Here is an 18,457-nt window from a genome sequence, read left to right on the forward strand (position 1 = left end):
CCACTTGAAGCTAAATGTGCAGCAGAGTCCATGCATCCATCATGCAAAAGGACCAGTAAAATACTGGCTAAAACAACTGTGCGGGCAGAAATGGAGATGGGATATGGACAAGCCCATGAAAGATGGTGTTTTTATTGGGATGCAAATTTTTTCCCAGGAGCTCTGGTGACCAAGAAGTAGAAGCCTTTGACTTTAGAGAAAACCTGGACGCAACAAGCCTTACAGAAGTATAACAGCCTGGCTTATTTACTTGCCTCAAAGCCGGTAAAACACTAGAGCATTAATAAGAACAGCCTGAGCAATGAAATGCAAATGCCACTCAAATAATTAAATAAAGAGAACGATCCTCCTCCCAAAACAATAGATGGGGCTGTAACATCTAACCTCACGGGAGAGCTTCATACAGGAGGCTCTTGTTCCAGTAGCTTCAAAGAGGCTGTTTAATTTTAGTAGGTCAGCAAGCGTACAACGTTACAAAGCACTTCTTAGACAAAAGCAGAGCTGAGGAGCTCTGCAATCCATTTTCCCTACAGGAAGGAAGGCAAAGCTTCCTATTGGGAGGAGGAGGTGGAAGGGAAAGGGGAGAGGGCTGACATTTTAGAGTGAAAGGAGAAGGCCAATGTATAAAATTGAGGCAGACCAGGCACAGAACAGTGAGGTAAAAACAGCAGAACAGGGCGGAATATAAACCAGTCCCGTCTCTCCCCCAAGCTCAGTGTATGCTTGACTTTTTAATTTTGCCGAGATTAGTTTTGCTGCTGTTGCAATCTGTCCAAATCTCAAGTTCCCTCCTAAGCGAAATGTTTGCCTTTCACTTCCTTTGAAGGGTACATATTTACTTTGTTCTTTAACATACTCAGGGCTCAGCATCATGATTAGCAGACATCCAAATACCAAGTCTCTGGGCAACTTGGAGCCCAGCTCCCTCGAAGCAAGATGATACACAGGAGGGATGTGCTCAGTGCTGGGTACCACAGCCCTCTGAGCAGGGTGTCATGGGAGAAACTGGGGGCTTTACTGATGGATTTTTAAATAAGAAGGTGCACAGATGCATGCTGACATTGCAAAAGGTGCTTGCTGAGTAAGCAGACGTTGCCCAATAAGCAACATAGGAGAGGTACTGTTTTAACAGAGGAATGAACTAGACATGGATTGCATTATTCCAGCGACAGCCCCACAACTCAGCCTGGGGCACAAGCAGGGACCAACAGCTCTGACAGCTCAGCTCACACAAGTGCAAGTCTCAAAAGCTGAGATTGCTCCTTTTAACTCTAGTAAGATTACCCCGGGAGGCCACAAAGGTATCTGAAGCATTAAGAAGAAGAAGGAAAGAGTAACAGAGCTGCTGAAGGCGTTCTTTGACACTCCTGACTTGCCAGTAGTTATAAGAATGAGCAGATGAACTGGCCAAGAAGATGGGTTTGATGGGTTTCACCTGATTTCCACTCTCTTGACACAGGCACACCTGTATGCACATAGGCACACTGTTATTTGAGTCTAGCCTGGGGCAAGTACCCAAGGGTTCATGCCCTTGGCCTCTCCAGCCCCCTGCGCTTTTCCGGTGGCAGCACACAGGAAGGTGCCTTTCACGCTCACCTTCCTCTGCTGCCAGGGACTCAAAGAAAACAGCAGGCAGGGAAGAAAATAAATAAATACACACCTGCCAGGCTAGGGAAAATGATGCAGGAACCCACTGTTCCGGCCACAGCACAACTAGCCATTGCACTAACCTGTTGGATTGCATTTTATGTCCCTGTGTCTCCACAGCCATAGGAAATGGAGCTCTTGCTATCAGTTGCCTCTGCATTAAAGATACTGAGCCAGAAATAAGGCACAAATCAAAAAACATTCCATCTGATCTTTCAAAAGACGGACTGAGTAGCGAAGAGATGCCCTTATCAGTGCTGCATTTTCTACCTTCACAAACTCTAAATGGTGAAAAAAAAAAAAAAAAAAAAAACCAACTCCAGTTTTCACTTTACACTGATGATCTCTTGATCTTCCCCGGGCTATTTATAAGCAGATTTAGTTAGAAGATAGTTTACCCAAAGAAAGTGAGGAAAATCCAGGCATTGTTCATACACAGAGTAGAGCACAGCTTGTGAGTCATTTTAAAATCACACTGACACTTCAAGCTGCTCCAGAGGTTTTGCTTCGCCATAGGTTAGCCATTTCCACTCTGCAGAGTGAGGAACACACATCTGTACAGGTCACACACAGCAATAGCCTCTTACCCAGAGCTTGCCATCCCAATAAAACGCTCCCAGCAGCTTGACGATGTGCCGGTGATCACAGGTCGCCAGTATTTCTATCTCCACCATGTAATCCTCCAGTTCATCTTCACTCTTTGTTTCAATGACTTTGGCAGCTGCTAAAGCACCGGTTTCCTTATTCTTAGCCTGCAAGACAAAGCCAGCATGAGTACAAAAGTGAGGAGAGCTAGGAACACATAGCACCTGCACTATTCCTGGTCATCCAGTTCACGCTCAGTTTGACTGGTACCAGCCACAACACAAACATGGAAACTTGCAGATGTATTTCTGCTTCCTAAACCTACACGTAGCTTCGTAGAAGATGAATACTGTGTAAGGGCCAAAGCATCTTCCTTCCTCCCTCCAGTCTCTAATGCCCACACCACTTCCCATCATGAGGAGAAAGAGGCTTTTAGAAAAGGAGATGCACACTATTATTTGAAGCATGGAAAAGATGGAAGCAAGAAAGCCTCAGAGTATAGAGGCTTTCTGCTCATAGCATAGGTGATAGCTCCATTTAATAGAAGTCCTGAGTACACAGACACTCCAACCAAATTCACAGGGCAGCTGTGAATCATCTCCAACCTGAACATCCCCACACTCCCCTTCCTCACCAGGGCAGTTTTCTGTAACACACTAGGGAAACGTAGGGATCACCTCCTTGACAGGTAAACCAAGAAGGATGCATTTTGATTTCCCAGGACTGGTTGGTGTTCCTGTTGTTGCATATTAGTGAGATCTTCAGATCACACTAAGAAAAATACTACACTTGCTTTCCTCCCAGCTGCCCCTTCCATTTTATATAGTCCCTTTAACCAGCTTATCCACCAAATAACTAGAAAACCATCAAAATCTCTTTGTCCCAGTGGCTGGAAAACTTTTGCTGACTTTTGTTCCCCCCATTCCTCACAACACCACAGGAGCGTACCCTTGGGTTAGCAGCTTGCTGACCTCCTTTCCCCATAGACACCCTTCGCTGAGCAGCTCTCACTGCCTAGGAGGGGGTCACCGATAGCTGCACGGGAGCTGCCCTGCTTGTAGGTGCCACACACCAGTGAAAGGCTATTAGTGCTGGACTGGAAGCATTCGCGGACATGTTTATCATCCCACTCCTCCTGTGGCCCTCTCTTGCATGGAGAAAGAGGCAGCTGATGAAAGGCTTGGCTAAAAGTGAGCATCTGTAAGCAGGCATAGCCAGGTGAGCCCCAGAGCCGCTCCCACGCAGGACCATTTCAGCATCACCCACCCAGAACTGCCTGTTGGCTTCCCCCAGAACTGCCAGGGCAAGTTTGCATTCTGCAATTGGAAATCTGCACCAATTGTTGAAAGAATTACAAGCTTGCAATAAAATACCAAAAGACGGCAAGACAGTCAGCACACAGGGTTTCACTGTGAGATGTGTCACGTGCTGGTAGAGGGGGTGAGATGGGAGCTGTTGACCCAGGAGCTCCCACCATTCCCAGAAGTGCATTGAATCAGCAGATTGAAGGACAGGAGAAATCCCTATAGCTCACCCACTCTGCTCCCCACTGACGCAGGAGAGCTCCCATTGTGTGATTGCAGTTTATTACCCATTTTCCTTCCATCACACCACTCCAGGCTCCCTCTCCCCTGGGAGAGAGTCCCACCATGGATGTTATCACTGGAGGAGCTGGGCAAACTCCAGTTGTGACCTTCCTTACTGCTTTGCAGTTTACGTATCTGTGTTTGGAAACCTATGCGGGAGCTTACAGGAAGATTAATTCCTAGTATAAACACCACAAAGCTGTGCTGAACAGCTTTATTTAGTTGAGGTGATAGTTTAACTGCGTACCAAGGAAAAGGATGGAGAGGGAGGAAGGAATACAGGGAAAACTATACAGAGGGAGGAAAATAAAGGACCCCTGACTCTCTGCTGGGTTTTGAAGACTTGCTGCATTCGTACAAGTTGGCACAGACAGCTGTGTCTTTACCACAGGGGACAAACCCATTTCCATCTTATCTGGGCTCGCTGCCCAAACGCAAGACAACAACTCACGCTGGCTGCAGAAGAAATTAGGGTGGGTTTTTTTTGCTCAGGCTGGTTTGTTTCCTACCAAGTCGCCACCAGATGCCCCAAGGAGGGCATGCAGAGCAGGGCACAGGGAGATGCAGAGCAGAACAAGCACAGGGAATAGCGCCGTGCTTCTGAAACGCAGCAAGAAGTGCCCCAGTGTGTTTGCTCTGCACTTATGGTGTTGGGAGAGGTCCAAGGAGGGGAAGTAAATATTGTGAGAAGAGGTGGGGCTTCCCTTGGATGTCAGCCATCACACGCTTCCCACCGGCGGGGTCCCAGCCAGCTCAGCCCTTCCAGGATGCTGGGGCCCTGCAGGCACCTGAAAAAACCCAGGAGCAGAGCGTGCCCCAGCCCCGCTCCCTCCACCGCATCATCTCCCACTGAGAGGTCTGAGCCAACGTGCCCTCAGCCCCGAGCCTCGGGGGAGCCACCCTGGGACCCACGCTGCCACCTCTCATCCCCTCCTGGGCTTGCTAAGGCACACAGAGGTGCTGGATGCCGAGCTGGAGGATGTGGTTTTGCAAACTGGGCTCTAAACTGTGGGTGGGGGAGCGACTGCAGCCCGCACGTTCACTGTGGCAGCCTGACCTCACTCATCATTACTCCTATGACTAGGAGGTGAGGAAGACCACAACCCCCAGCAATCGCTTCCTTTCTAGATAGAAGCCCATGTACACCCTGCCTGATGTCTTTAAAGATGCCCATAATAAAATTAACTGCTACCTTTCTCCACCACTTTGGACTGTCCCGATGAATGTACTTCCTCAGCTATCTCCATTTCCTCATCCATTCTAGTGGGGGATGCAGGGGGATCCCATGAGATGTGTAAGATGGGCTTCCACCCCAAAGGGAGAGGAGCACTGCTGTCCCACATCCCCCCCGGCCAGGGGTCCCTGGGAGGCCACACTGCTCAGTCACACCAGAAGAAGTGAGATCACCATCTCCAAGGAGAAGTCAGCTGAGGACAGCATGAGCTTGTGATGCAAGAACATGAGCTTTTGAAACAGCAGGCTCATGCGGGCAGGGATGCCCAGGGGATGGCGTGGGCACAAGCCCTGTACTTTCCGTGGCCCTGTGATAACATCGCTGCTACCACCAAGCACTCTCACAGCACTTCCCAGAAGGGACCTGGATGCCCCACAGCCCCGTGGGACAGCAGAAGCATCTGAAATAGGAAGGGGACCTAAGACCACAAAGTCAGTAGATTTCTGAAAATTAATTTCCTCCAGCATGGCCCATTGTAGTGTGGAGAGGAGGCTGGTTGCCCCGCAGAGCTGCCTTTGAGAGGATCAACACTAATTCAGGTGGGACAGCTGATCTCCTCCTGAGTTGTCCACGGCCCCACGGAGCCCAAGCCCAGCCTGTAGTGTTTCTACCACAGCAGATGGAGGGAGATGCACACTGGCTGGTGTGGGCACTCCCAAACTGAGCTCAGAAAGTCATGTTTGGCATCACAAGAGCTTTGGAAATCCAAGGAGCTTCTGCCCATTTCTCCGCCTTCCCTTTCTCTCCATCTGCTTGTCCTCCAGTCCTGACACCAGGCTGCAGCCACGTTCCCAGTGGCCTCCCTGGGAATGGCAGCTGCCTGCCATCAAGCAGACAGCTGCATCACAGCCCCTCACAGCAGCCAGCCAGCTCTGAAAGCAGCTCACAGCAAGCCAAACTCATACAAGCAGCGTCAGATTTTGGCCAAGTACACTGGGCAGTCTCTCTAACTCACGTCTGGCAACTTCCTTCAGCTTCTCTGCTGGCATTCTCCTGCGCACAATGTATTACGACAGATACATTCTTCCAGGAAGGTTGGTTTGGGTCCTAAATAGGCCAAATGCATATGTTGCCAGCCCTGAGAGCTGGTTTCAGACATCCCAGGCATGAGATGATGCTTTAGGGTTTAAAGCCCTTTCCTGATTTCTGCTTATTTTTGTGCAATAGATCAGAATCTGCCCCGGAGACATTAGCACAAAGCAAAACACAACCTGCTCTGACCTCAAAAAGCCAAGCTAGCAGTTAGGCAGAAGCAACCGGCATCTCCAAGTCTGTACCCTGCAGGCCTGGATGATACCCCTCGTGGCAAGGGACACACAGCGCCAGGCTGAGAAGAGGCAGCGTCGCTGCTCACTCTCCAGGAGCTGCAGGATGGAAGGAGAGGGTTCCCACCAGCCCCTCTGCAGCTCCACCTCTTCCTTGAGCCTCACTGGGGGTCATGCCCTCATCTTGCAGTGGGGGGAAATGAAAACTTCCCTCATGGTAGGTGTTTTGTTTGTCTTTAAATCCCAAAGAAAGGAAGAGACAATATGGAGGAAAGAAGAAAACCAAGAACTATCAAGAAAGCATCCTAGGATGACTCATCAACAGTGAGTTCGTTAGACAGCCACGTCATTTGAAATTAAAAGCTGCAAAATACACTGTTTGAACTACAACTCCAAAATCTTCTGCAAACCCCAGACTAATTACAAGGTCTCCAACCCAGCAAAAGTCCATGTAGAGAACACAGAGATGGGGAAAGAGCTTCTGTTCCCACATAAAACACCCCCAACTGTGAAGTCTGAGGAATTCATGGTGTTTCCCATTTTTTTCCAGTGAAATTTGTGGACAGAGGTGAAAGAACCACTCAGATAGGTAGGATCCCCAGAACAGAAGCTGTTTAATGCCAGTCTATGGCCTATGGCTGGTCAGTTAAAAGCATGCATCAAGTTTCATCTTTTAGCTTCTCTGCTCCTGAGCGTTTTAATGCCATGGATAATTTGTCCCTGGAGTGCTAATTAAGACCAAAAAAAAAAAAAAAAAACTAGAGCAGGTAGCTTCCAGCATAGTGCCCAGGATGTGGTGTTGAACTATAGATAGATTCTTGGCATTTAAAACCTGAAAAGCCCTTATGGCCACTACCAGCCTTTGTGCAAATCAGCACACCACACAGACCACAGCTGACAGGTCTATGCAGAAGCAGGAATGGAATGTGCATTCCACAAACAAAAACATATCAAATAAAAGTTATCCAGTAAACCACTTCCAGGAAGCCCTGCCAGGAGCCACGCAGGATACAAAGCAAAGGATCTTGCTGGAATCCTCTAGAACAAGATGGGCGCTGGACACACTATTGCCAAACACGCTGGGAATACCAGGGAATAGGGGATGAGTGCAATTACTCTTAGAAGGCAGAGGAATAGAGAAATTACTGCTCAATTTATGGATTTAAGGGGCGATAGGTGCCTGTTCAGGTAACAGAACAGGCTGTTTGGCCTTTGCCTGTGACTCACCCTCCATGCTATTGTGAAATCCTGATTGTGACAAACGCAGGAACTATTTTAAGCCTTTAAAGAACTCATTACCGGAAGGCTGGATTGTTCGGTCCTTCCTCGGGCAGGACTGCTGCCGAAGGCACGGCCAGTTTCTAGGTGAGGCAGAGGAAAACCCTGCATGAACTCTTACTTACTAGTAGAACGAAGAGAGCTAGCACTGAGAGCACCCTGATCACTTCACCTAGGTTTGCCAGCCCACGGTATCTTCCCAAACCAAGGGACGATCATTTCTAAGCTGATCTGTCACACTGTGCCACCATACTTTTGGTACGAGCTATTCTTCCCATCCTTGTAAGCCTTCTCTCCACGCCAGGAGAACTGATGATTCAAATATCACTGAGTTAAAGAACCAGGAGTAAAGAGCCTGGCACTTTCAGTGGATGCTGTATTTGGGGGTTGATAATTCTGACTTTCCTCCTCTCTATGCACCATATTCCTGTTGTGTGTGTTTGTATGCAAGCAACTGCTCATTTACATATTTCTTGGAGATTATGCAATAATTAATTACCTTCCAATGAACTTTGCCTGAGCTGTCTGCATCATTAAACAAACACAGAATAGACAGGCTTGAGTCAGTGCTCCTATTATTGTAAAATAATCAATGGGAGCTGAAATGAGTTCCATGCCCAACAAACCCCCTAGAGCCACTTCAGTTTGTTACCATAAATGAAGCCTGTTTTGGGTTTTTTTTTGGAAATGCTGAATTCAGTCCTTGGTACCACCCAGCAGAGCGGTGGGTGACAAACAAGGCACAGGCACAGCAGTAATGCTGGCACAGCCCTGGTCTAGCAGCCCCTGGCACACAGACACGCCGAACAGCCCCCACGGAAATTTGTCCTCCAGGCACTGGGCTGGGCTCCAACCGCACTGGGCTGGACCAGCGCTGCTGCTCTGGCAGCTGTGGCAACACTTCTGCAAGGGCTAGGGGGAAGTGGAAGTGGCTTGCAAAACCAGTCAAAAAGCGCTAGTTAAACAAACAAAAAAAAAAAAAATGCAGAAACGCCTTCCTCTGGTTTTACAAGCTAGAGGCAAGGGAAAGTAACATCACCAGAGAGCTCAGGGTATGGCCAAGGACTTGTTTTCTATGTAGATGTGCCAAAAAAAAAAAAAAAAAGTGTGGCCAAAGCATGACACATACACCTTTTCTTGCCTTAAAAACTCAGCAATGGCCCAGCAGAAGGGGGTGAGCGACAACAAGCCCAAGCAGCAGTAATTAGTCAAGGAGCATAAAAGCTCCACATGACGCTTCAGACCTTGCACCCAAACATAGCAGCAGAGGCCAGAACAAGAGGTTGCTTTGCTGGTATAACCCACTATAACCCACCTACAGAAACCAGATGGACCTCATGGTCCTGGTGCAAGCAAGAAGTGAACAGATACCCATGCAAGGTTAGAAGAGGGGAAAGTTCCACATGGATCCAACACCTCCAGCCTACCTAGGCCTAGAACTTGGAAGCACAAAACATCCTTCAAATCACTGGTCCCCTGGAAGAACGCGGTGAAGCACTCCTGCCCTTGTCTTCATTCAGTCAATGCCCAACATTGCAAATAAAATTAAAATGGGGGGTAGGGGTTGGGGATGGGGGAGAGCCATGCAACCATCTCTGAGTTTCCTAGCGACTTTCTGCAACAAATTTTGGAGCTAAAGCCTCAGCAGTGGGCTGAAGGGCTACTGTGTCTGAGAGTCAGGAACAGGGCATAGACAGGCAGTGGTAGCATGCACATCTGTCTGTCAGCCCTTTCACACCATGCTAGAAAAGCATCAGATAAGCAAGGCCCTGGTAGAAGAATAAAAACCTAATCAGACCTTTGCTATCTCCACAGCACAAGCCTGCGCCTGTCGAGAGGGAAATGCAGGACAGGCAGCAACTCAGCAATGCCAATGGAGGCAAGCACTGATGTCCACCAACAGTGGCTGGCTCTGCTGGGGCACAACCACCTTCACGGTCTGTCCTGCCTACTGAAATACCACACAAATATTTTGGTTGGTTAAATAAGGACAGGAGCACAGGTAGGTGTCCAGAAATTGCACAAGAAGGGAAAACGTCAGGAAGGTTTCCATGTGTTGCATGGGAAGAGCATTCCGTCTTGAAGAGCAGATGGTCAGGGGGTGGAAGTGAGAAGTTTTTCTACAGCCGGGAGACAGAAGTCAGTTAATCCAACTCCAGCAGCACTAGTGCCATCACTCTGCTCTTCCCAAGGGGCACGCTGCCCCTCCCAGCCCCACATCCCGGAGGTGGCATGTACAGACATTGCTCCTGAATGCAATTACCTTCTCCCCTCTTGGACAGGAGCAAAGTGGCTCCAGCAGCCGAGTGATGCTCAGGCCCGGCCGCCACACCAGATGGGTGCTGAGCAAGGGTGCAGCTCACCCTGCAGCGTTCTGCCGTGCTCCCCCACGCCCGCCAGCACTCCCCACCGCCTTCAAGAGGCGAGTTTGTTAAAATGTACCTGTTACTTCATTACTTTAATGAACATTTTTTGAAGTGACTTAGCTCTTCATAGCGGAATTCCTTTTCTCTGGGGATCTCGGGTTGAGCAAGGCTGGCCGTGCGGGTGGATGGGGGGGCAGCACAGGCACTCACCGCAGGTGGGCAGAGCCCCCCAGGGACCCACGACCATGTGGGGTGGCAGCGAGGGTGAGACTCATGAGGAAAACCCCGGATTTACAGACAGCAGCACCCCAAGGATGAGAAAAAGAACCTTTTTTTTCCACATAAAGTGCACACTCAAGAAAAAAATTAAAAAAAAAGAAATCATGAGACATGCTGGGCAGGGATTTTTCTAAGGAACAACAACTGCCACATGCTTGAGGGTGAAGGGCTCAAAGCCTTCATCCAAGCTTTCTCTTCCACACAGCTGCCCACAGCTTCCACTGTCAGTAGCATTGCCAAGCTCTGGGCCATGACACTGAAGTCATTATCAAAATATTTAGGCCATGGAGAGCTGTCCTTCTCCCCTGCCACAAACATACAACCATGGCTCTGCAGAGCACGGCACTTCAGCAGGGATGGAGCATCACACGTTTCAGTGAGCATCAAGTTTAAAGTTCAGCTAGGTTTAATATTGTTGGGCCACTGCTCTATAAGTAAACGAGTGGTGTCTTCCCATTTCTCTTCTGTCCCCAGATGAAGCATTTTTAAGAAAACCCTTTGGCTGTTCTAAGGGACAAGGCCATGATTTGATCTTACAATTGCTTTTTACTTTTTTTGGTGGCTATAGTTATAATCAACTTAAGCTTCCCACACCCCTTTTTTTCCTTCCTTTTTTTTTTTTTAAAAAAAAAAAACCAACCTAACTCAGCAGATTAGCATCTCTCCATGACACCCTTTCCAGGAATTACATATTAAATCCCTCATGAATCAAACTGACAAGAGCTGAGCCAGAGTGGTGTAGGCTCGGCTGGCGAGCAGCAGGGTCTGCAAGTGACAGGGACGGCCTCGTGCCTTTGAACGGGCCCATCGCTGTGAAAGCCAGGCTTATAAGGCAGCTGCACAACATTTAACAATTAGTCTTTTATTACCCAAATTTCAAAACAAAGCATTTATAATCCATAGTGTGTACAGCACTAATACCACCATAATAGATCAGATAACCTAAATTCAGCTTTTTAAAACTGTATCTTAAGAAGAAAGGAGAACAACAACATAAAAGGCACACTTATGACTTGCTGTGGCACGGGGTTCAGCGTTATCTCCCTGGGAGCCAGCACAGAGAGTCGTTTGAAGGAGAGTTCACATGAACAAACCCCTTTTCTGCCACGCTGGGGGCTGCGGGCAGAGCCCACGCTCCCACAGGGGACAGCCTGTCCCCACCCTGCGAGGAGGAAGCCTTATCGGGGAGCCAGCATCCCCATCAGCATGGGCTGGGAAGGGGAGATAGCATTTCTCAAGAGGCATGAGTGCCGCAAAACCATCCCACCACGAGAAAGTCTTCATCCAGCAGAGCCCACGCTTTTGTAAGATCCAGTCCATCGCCTGCTAGCTTATGAATTCTCAATGCCCAGAAAAGCCCTTGTGTGTCTGTTCCTGCTGACATTAATGGAACTACCTGCAACAGTAAATACTACACCAACTAATGGGTTTTGCAGGACCGAGATGCGATTCATCCACCCCAAGCACTGAGCCCACGGCAGCGCGCACCGCTGCCTCCGCTCGGAGCATCCCCACGGCCCCGAGGTCAGCACGGCTTGGCTTCAGCAAAGCAGCTCACGGGGGTGCTGCCACGACTTCTCCCTCCCTGCACATGCAAACAGACGTCAACTTTGAACCAGTAAAGCCACAGCCATACATTTTATGAATTGTATCTTACATGTTTTTGAAGAAAAATAACTGGGCTTTTTTAAGGCTGTTTAGAAAGGGTCTGAGTTCAGAACTTGTATTTTTATTGGCCTGCTACTGTAGAGGTGCTGCAGACTTCCCAGGCTAGCACACAGTGATGACAGCGCCCAACTGCTGGCCTAATGACTTATTTAAGATCATCGATTTAATGAGCTTCGGATGAGGTGGGTAACAAAGCATATTTGGCATGCAGTGCGTTGCTATCTGTGGGCTGCTATCACTTCCTTAACGTGCACACTGGATTTACCAAAAACAAGACATTAATAGAATGAGAGCTAGAAAGAAACAGTTTCTCCCCACCCCCTTCCTACTTTTCAGCTTCATTACCCTCTGCAACGGGTTTTACTGTTTCTTCATACAATCAGGTCCTCTTTTGCTGAAAAAAGTCTTTGTATAAAAATAGAGAAATCCCAGTAGTTCCCGCTGGCTGCAGGTTTCTTAAGGTCTGCTGTAGACATTTCAGACTCCACTAGATTTGATTATTTTTAATTAATATATATTTAAATTAAGCTTGTCCTACTTTTGTACATGCTGTGTCAAACCAGTTCAAGTTTGCTCAGCTGAGTGCATGGGGAGTTCAAGACACAGCTCCCTGACAGTGCTCTACAGGGCAGTAACACTCTCCAGTAAAACCATTGCCCAGCCAAGCACTCCTTCCTCCTGCTCAACCTGGCCTCAGAAAAACAAAACCTACTGAAATTAGCACATTTTTCCTCTATCCACATCTACACTTCTCCCAGGTCAGACTCTTCAGTACACAAATCCCATCCTTTTGCACTGCTTTGGGACAACAGGCCCTTTGGAGTAAGTACAACATATGGTACGTAGGGCAGGATGCAGGCACAGACGGATTATATCACCTCCCCATGCTTCCACGTGTGGAAAAGGGGCGGAAGACAGGCAGGAACTTCATTCAAACATCCTGAAACTCTCCTGGCCATACAAACACTCGGACTTGCTCTACACGATCGCTTTTGTATGAAGAGCAAATTGACTTTAAAGTGATTTCAAGAGAATGATTAAAATTGTTCACTGCGTGTTGGCCAGCTATGTTTTTGCACACAAGCGGGTTGGTTGGTTTGGGGGTTTTTGGCAGCTGAGCTGAACAAGAGGGCAAGCCTCTTCTTTCACATCTCCATCCTATACGCATCACTATCTAGGGTAGCACTCCAGATTTAGAAAGACAATGGAAGACAATATGCAAGTTAAATCTTAGCGTAGCAGGAAACTACATCTCTGTAATAACACTACTAGCTATTATCTAAAATAAGGCTTTATAGTATGTGGCACCCAAATAATTTGGGATTCTTAAACAAACAAACAAAATCTTGCATGAGAACTCTTCACAAGAGTTTTGCCAACTAGGATGGAGCACAGGCGGAAGAGAGATCAGAGATAATGGAGAATTAAAACTTTATTAAGAAGAGTAAAATAGCCCTTTGATTTCTGCCACAACATTAACCCCCACCCCGATCAACTGTGTTAAAACATCACAAAAGCAGACAGTAGCCTGAATGTACTAGTTACAGATGGATTGAACTACTGGTTATAAACATGTGGTCTTCGCTGTCTCATTTACTACAATCCACCTTCTCATTTGGGTCAAAATGGGGATCAAAGGAGATAGGAGTTGGAGATGTTACTACCTCACAGGCTGACCTCCTTAGCCTACAGTACATGAAGTTACTCTGATAATTTTATTATTGGTGTGAGGCTGTAGTTAATAGCAGAGGCATTCGGATATGACAATGGACTTAAAAACCAAATCAGCCACACACAAAGTAGCTTTATTCTGAAAGTTATCTACTTTGGATATGTTATACATGTTTAAAATAGAAAGGATTTAAATAAGTTATTCTTCTGAGTTTTCATTTGTCTCAGGAGCCTATTAACTCCTTGTACAATGTTTACCTCACTCCTATCATTGCATGAGAAACTAAGCAATTATAAGCAAGTAATTATCCAGAAGAAGAGTGAATGTTGCTATATACAAAAAGGTTTCCAATGCCCAACACCAAGTAAACTGGTAACAGATGCACTGATTACTACTGGTGCTGTCTTTGGAAGGATAAATATATCAGGGATTTAAATGTGATTTTTAGGAATTGTATTTTATTAGAAGACAGCATCTTTCACCAAATAATTCCACTCAATGGATACTTAGCGCCCAGTTTTTTAGAGAGTTTCTATCAAATAACATGATAGAGACAACAAGTAAATATAACAAATCTCAGGACACTGTAGTAAAACACCTCTGTCCTGACCTGCAACCAACCAGCTCCCTTCCCAGCCTTCTCTTTATTTACTGTTTGTTTCTCAGTTCTGAAAAGGCAATACCTTCTTCAATGACCTAATGAGACCATCAAAAACCAGCTGCCCAACAGCTAATTCACAAACCCAGTTCTAAATTACGTATGTAACACAGGTCTCCTGAGGAGGATGGATCCCCAACCTGCTTCTCCAGCCATCCCCAGCCACAAGCCTCCTCTCTCAACTGTTGCACAGGAGTCCAGAGTATTTCAGAGCCAGTAACAACAAGAGCACTGTTGCTTTGGAGTGCAAAGTGCAGTGAGTATTTGGCCTTTAAAACCCCATCCTTTAACATAAAGGTTAAACATTCATAGCACTGGACATGTCCCTGCTCTTAAGGACCTAGGCTCCTCTTCTTGCTCTAAAACTCCTGCCGCTGAGGACCACAGGAATACAAATACAATGCCACCCCTGGAAGCTTGCAAAACTTGGAGGCAGCCCCGAGACTGCTGACTTCCAAGAAATCTCCCTCCATTCATTGCACCGGCAGCCTTGGCACGGACACCTCGTCACTTTACAAAAGCATCGCTCTGAAAACAGGCGATGTAAAGGGGAACGGGGGGGGGGGGGGAACTCCCACCCCCCCGGCTGAGTCGCTGTCTTTGCCCCCCCGTCCCGCCGGCAGCAGCTAACGGGATGCGCGGAGCCGGCCCCAGCCCCCGCCAGGGTTTTTTATTTTTCCGCGGCACCGCAGACGGCTCCCCGGCTCGGTCAGCAAGCGGGGAGCCTGCGAGCGCGCCCCAAACTGCGGGAGGAGGCCCCCGCGCACCCCCGCAGGTGCCCCCCCCCCCCCCCGCCGCGCACCCACCTTGTAGACCTTGCCGAAGGCGCCGTCGCCCAGCTCCCCCACCACCTCCCACACCTCGCCGGGGTCCAGGTCGCGGCGGACATGCTCGTACTCCCTGGAGCGCCGCTTCTCGAAGGTGGAGAGGCGCAGGATGCGGCGGAAATTCGCGAAAGCCATGGCGGGGCTGCCGGGGAACCGCCGCCAGCCGCGGTCCCGCGCCCGGCCCCGGGGGGAGCGGCGGGGGGGGGAGCGGAGCGGGGCGGGGAGCGGGGCGGGGCCGCCTCCCGCCGCGCACGTGGACCCGGCGCCGCTCCACCTGCGGGCCCGGGCCCCGCTGGCCGCCCGCCCCCCGCCCCGCCCCGCGCCGGGGCCACCGGCGCCCGGTGCCGCACGCTACGCCCCAAACCGGCCCTTTTCGGCCCCAAACCGGCCCTTTTCGGCCCCAAACCGGCGAGCCGTGCCGCTGAGCAAATCGAGCAGCCCCCCGCCCCCCGTATCCTCACCCCCCCCCCAACACCCGGCAGGAGGGAGGCCGGAGCGTCGGAGGGTGAGGCTGAGTGCACCCAGAGCTGGAGGGAAAGGTCTGGAGCTGCTCAGCCCGGCACAGGGAGCGTGGGGAGCCACCAGCATCCTCCCGCCCTGCGCTGCCGGGGGACGAGCGACGAGACGCATCTCGGCGGGCGAAAACATGATCCGAAACTGCCTTGGCAACAGAGGGACGTTTCCTTCTTCCCCCAGTTCATCTCATGTGAAAACAGTCAAACACAAATATTTTCAGAACTCCCAGTAGCAGGAATTCGAGTGTATCAGCACCGCCGGCGCCCGCCCTGAATTTGGTTTAGAGAAGATGTGACCCAACTGGTGTCAAGTGTGAAGGTTTGCATCCTCTCGCTGGCAAAACTTCAAATCCTCTGAAAAACCAACATGAAATCAAGTATTAAATGGGGACATCTAGGGGAAATAGCCGACGGTGCAGCCACGCTTCAGAATACCTCTGGTTTTAACAGAGGGCTTAGTGGTAAGTGGTTGTCCATGCAAACCTCGGTGGTACCAACACGGCTCACACCAGCGTGGGTATTTTGCCCCACATATGTGTCCCATGAACAAGCCGAGGGTGGAGATACGGGAGGGGGTGCATTTGCACACTCCATCCTGAAGTGTAATGCAGACAAAACTCAGCAGCTCAGTTTGAGAACATCTGGCCTTGGTGATTTCTCATTTGTTCCTCGATATATTATACCCTAGAGCACGGAGGCTGATCATTGCCTCTCCTTGTCTTTGCCGTTCAGAAAAAACCTGGGTTTATCCTGGTATGATCAGCCATCACATTTCTATTGGGAATTTCCCGATACTGATGCTTGAAAAACTATTCAAAACTCCAGTTCCTGGAAATCTGTAGTTGTAGGAAAATTTCATCTGACTTTTTTGAGGAAAGTTTTGTGTTCCCCCACTTCTTCCCTTCTCACCGCTGAGTTGCAGGAGAAACAAGCTGAAAAATGCAACCCAAATATATCCATGAAACAGAAAGAAGCTGAAAAGAATTGAGCACTTGTTTTCACCTAACTTCATGGGGTTTGGACCTGATCTGACACAATGTATGGATCTGGCAATACTGGAGTAAGAAGAGAATAGAACAGAAACAAAACAACCACTTTCAGAATTTCATGCCCTTTAATCTCAATTTTTTCCAGTGTTTTAGCTATCATTTCTAAAGTTATCATTTGTATTAACAGTAGCATTTTTATGTTATTGTACTAGGGGACCTGGGCATTGTACACACCCATAGAAGTATTGCTTGTATGGGATCCCCAAAGATCATCTAGGCCAACTTCCCTCCTGGAGAAGAGTGTCCCCAGCACTGGGCCAGGTCAGACAGCAATCTGTCCATCTGAGGCTTGAAAAACCTCCCAGGCTGGAGTGGACACGACCTCCCAGGGCTACCTGCTCCAGGGAGCATCACCATCCTGGGGGAAGGTTTTTCCTAATGTCCCACTGGACCACCAAAGCTGCTGCCTGTGGTCATTGCCCCTTGTTCTGTCATCGGCCTCCCTGATAAGTGTTTGGCTCTGTCATCTTTGTAATTGCCCCTACAAGAGCTATGGGCACATATTGGAGATATCTGTCCTTATCAGGTGCTGTAAGGATATGGAATCCAGTATAAATCCTCTGCCAAAGAGCTTTCAGTATAGTTAGATGCCCCGTAGACTAGCTGAGGGTAGGCTGATCAGATCAGGTCTCAGAGAGATGATTTCTCTGCTGGTATATACCTTGCAAACTCAAATTACTCCTTCAAAAGTTTCTGAGCAGCTCTGATTCAGCCCAGAATTTTGAGGGCTGTGGCATTTTTTATCCAGCACTTGACACCCTACAAGGAGATTTGTTCTCTCTTGGCTCTGTAGCAAAAGGGAATTGGCCATCTGAATTCTTTCCATCCATTTCTTCCAGAAAGCTCACATGTATCAAACCAAATCAGCAAACAGGTTAATTATCTGTCTGTGGATTACTACTTCTTACTATTTCTCAAGTGATAAATAAGATAAAGGGAACGTGAACTCCAGAAATGCACCAAACCTTTGCAGACCTGCCCCAGGCTCCCGGGAGCACCTCTGGTCCTACGGACAGATGGTCACGAGCACCACCCTAGTGTTAACCACGACCACTCAGAGCCAGCAGCTGCTGCCCTGACTGCAAGACTACATACAGCTCCGTGTTTTAAATGTAGGGTTACAGAGGGTCTGTCGACCACACTAAGCCACTGGAGTTAGATTTTATTAGTAGTATTCGTGATATAGGTTAGGGGTAAGGAATAAAGAGCACTTTCAGTGGTTATTGCTGTGCTGGATTGGACTTGCTCTGGGTTGGAAGAGAAATAGGTGATAATCACTTTATATAAATATAAGAGCAGTTCAGCTTTCTAACAGCTAACTAGAACAAGAAATTGGGCATTCAAAAGCAGCCATCTCAGAGCTATAGCTCCCTGACACGTTGCACAGGACACTGTCGGGTACTGGAAAGTAGAAATATCAAAGCCCTGGCTAAGAGGAAAAGCAAAGCCCTGTGGTGGCTGCTGTGTAGGACCTCCTCAGCACAGACCAGCAGACTCTGGGGTACCACTTGTCTGAGGCTGAGATTTGCACTACAGTCTAAAATAAATCCTTAGGTCTGTGCTATCTTGCACATTTTAATCAGATTTAATGCTCTTCAGCATTGTAAAAATAATTTCTGTCACTTGATTTTACTACGTATTATCCTTTAACGCTGAATGGAAGTGGAGCCTTTGCCTCCACAGCTGAGGGGAATTCTTGAAAAGGTGGGAAAAGCATTGAAGTCGTGGGATGGAGGTTGAATCTGGTTCTGGGGCAGAATTTTCCTTCTGTGAGAGGTCATTGCCATGGTGCTAATTCTGTTTCACTGGTCTCCCATGGCCAATTGAG

The 18,457-nt window shown here is 48.5% G+C and overlaps 1 protein-coding gene across 1 annotated transcript in view; it reads right to left on the minus strand.

Annotated features, from left to right (window-relative positions):
- Window positions 1-15,282, minus strand: part of STK10 (serine/threonine kinase 10) — a 52,319-nt gene extending 37,037 nt beyond the window's left edge. The window contains exons 1-2 of the mRNA XM_042790275.1: window positions 15,045-15,282; window positions 2,235-2,399 (exon numbers count right to left, since the gene is read on the minus strand). Of these exons, the coding sequence (XP_042646209.1) occupies window positions 2,235-2,399; window positions 15,045-15,200 (321 nt within the window). The 5' untranslated portion in view covers window positions 15,201-15,282. The remainder of the gene's footprint in view (window positions 1-2,234; window positions 2,400-15,044) is intronic.
- Window positions 15,283-18,457: the final 3,175 nt, after the last annotated feature.

The sequence above is a fragment of the Tyto alba genome, unplaced genomic scaffold (assembly GCF_018691265.1).
Source record: "Tyto alba isolate M040663 unplaced genomic scaffold, T.alba_DEE_v4.0 Super-Scaffold_17, whole genome shotgun sequence".
Classification (NCBI taxonomy): domain Eukaryota; kingdom Metazoa; phylum Chordata; class Aves; order Strigiformes; family Tytonidae; genus Tyto; species Tyto alba.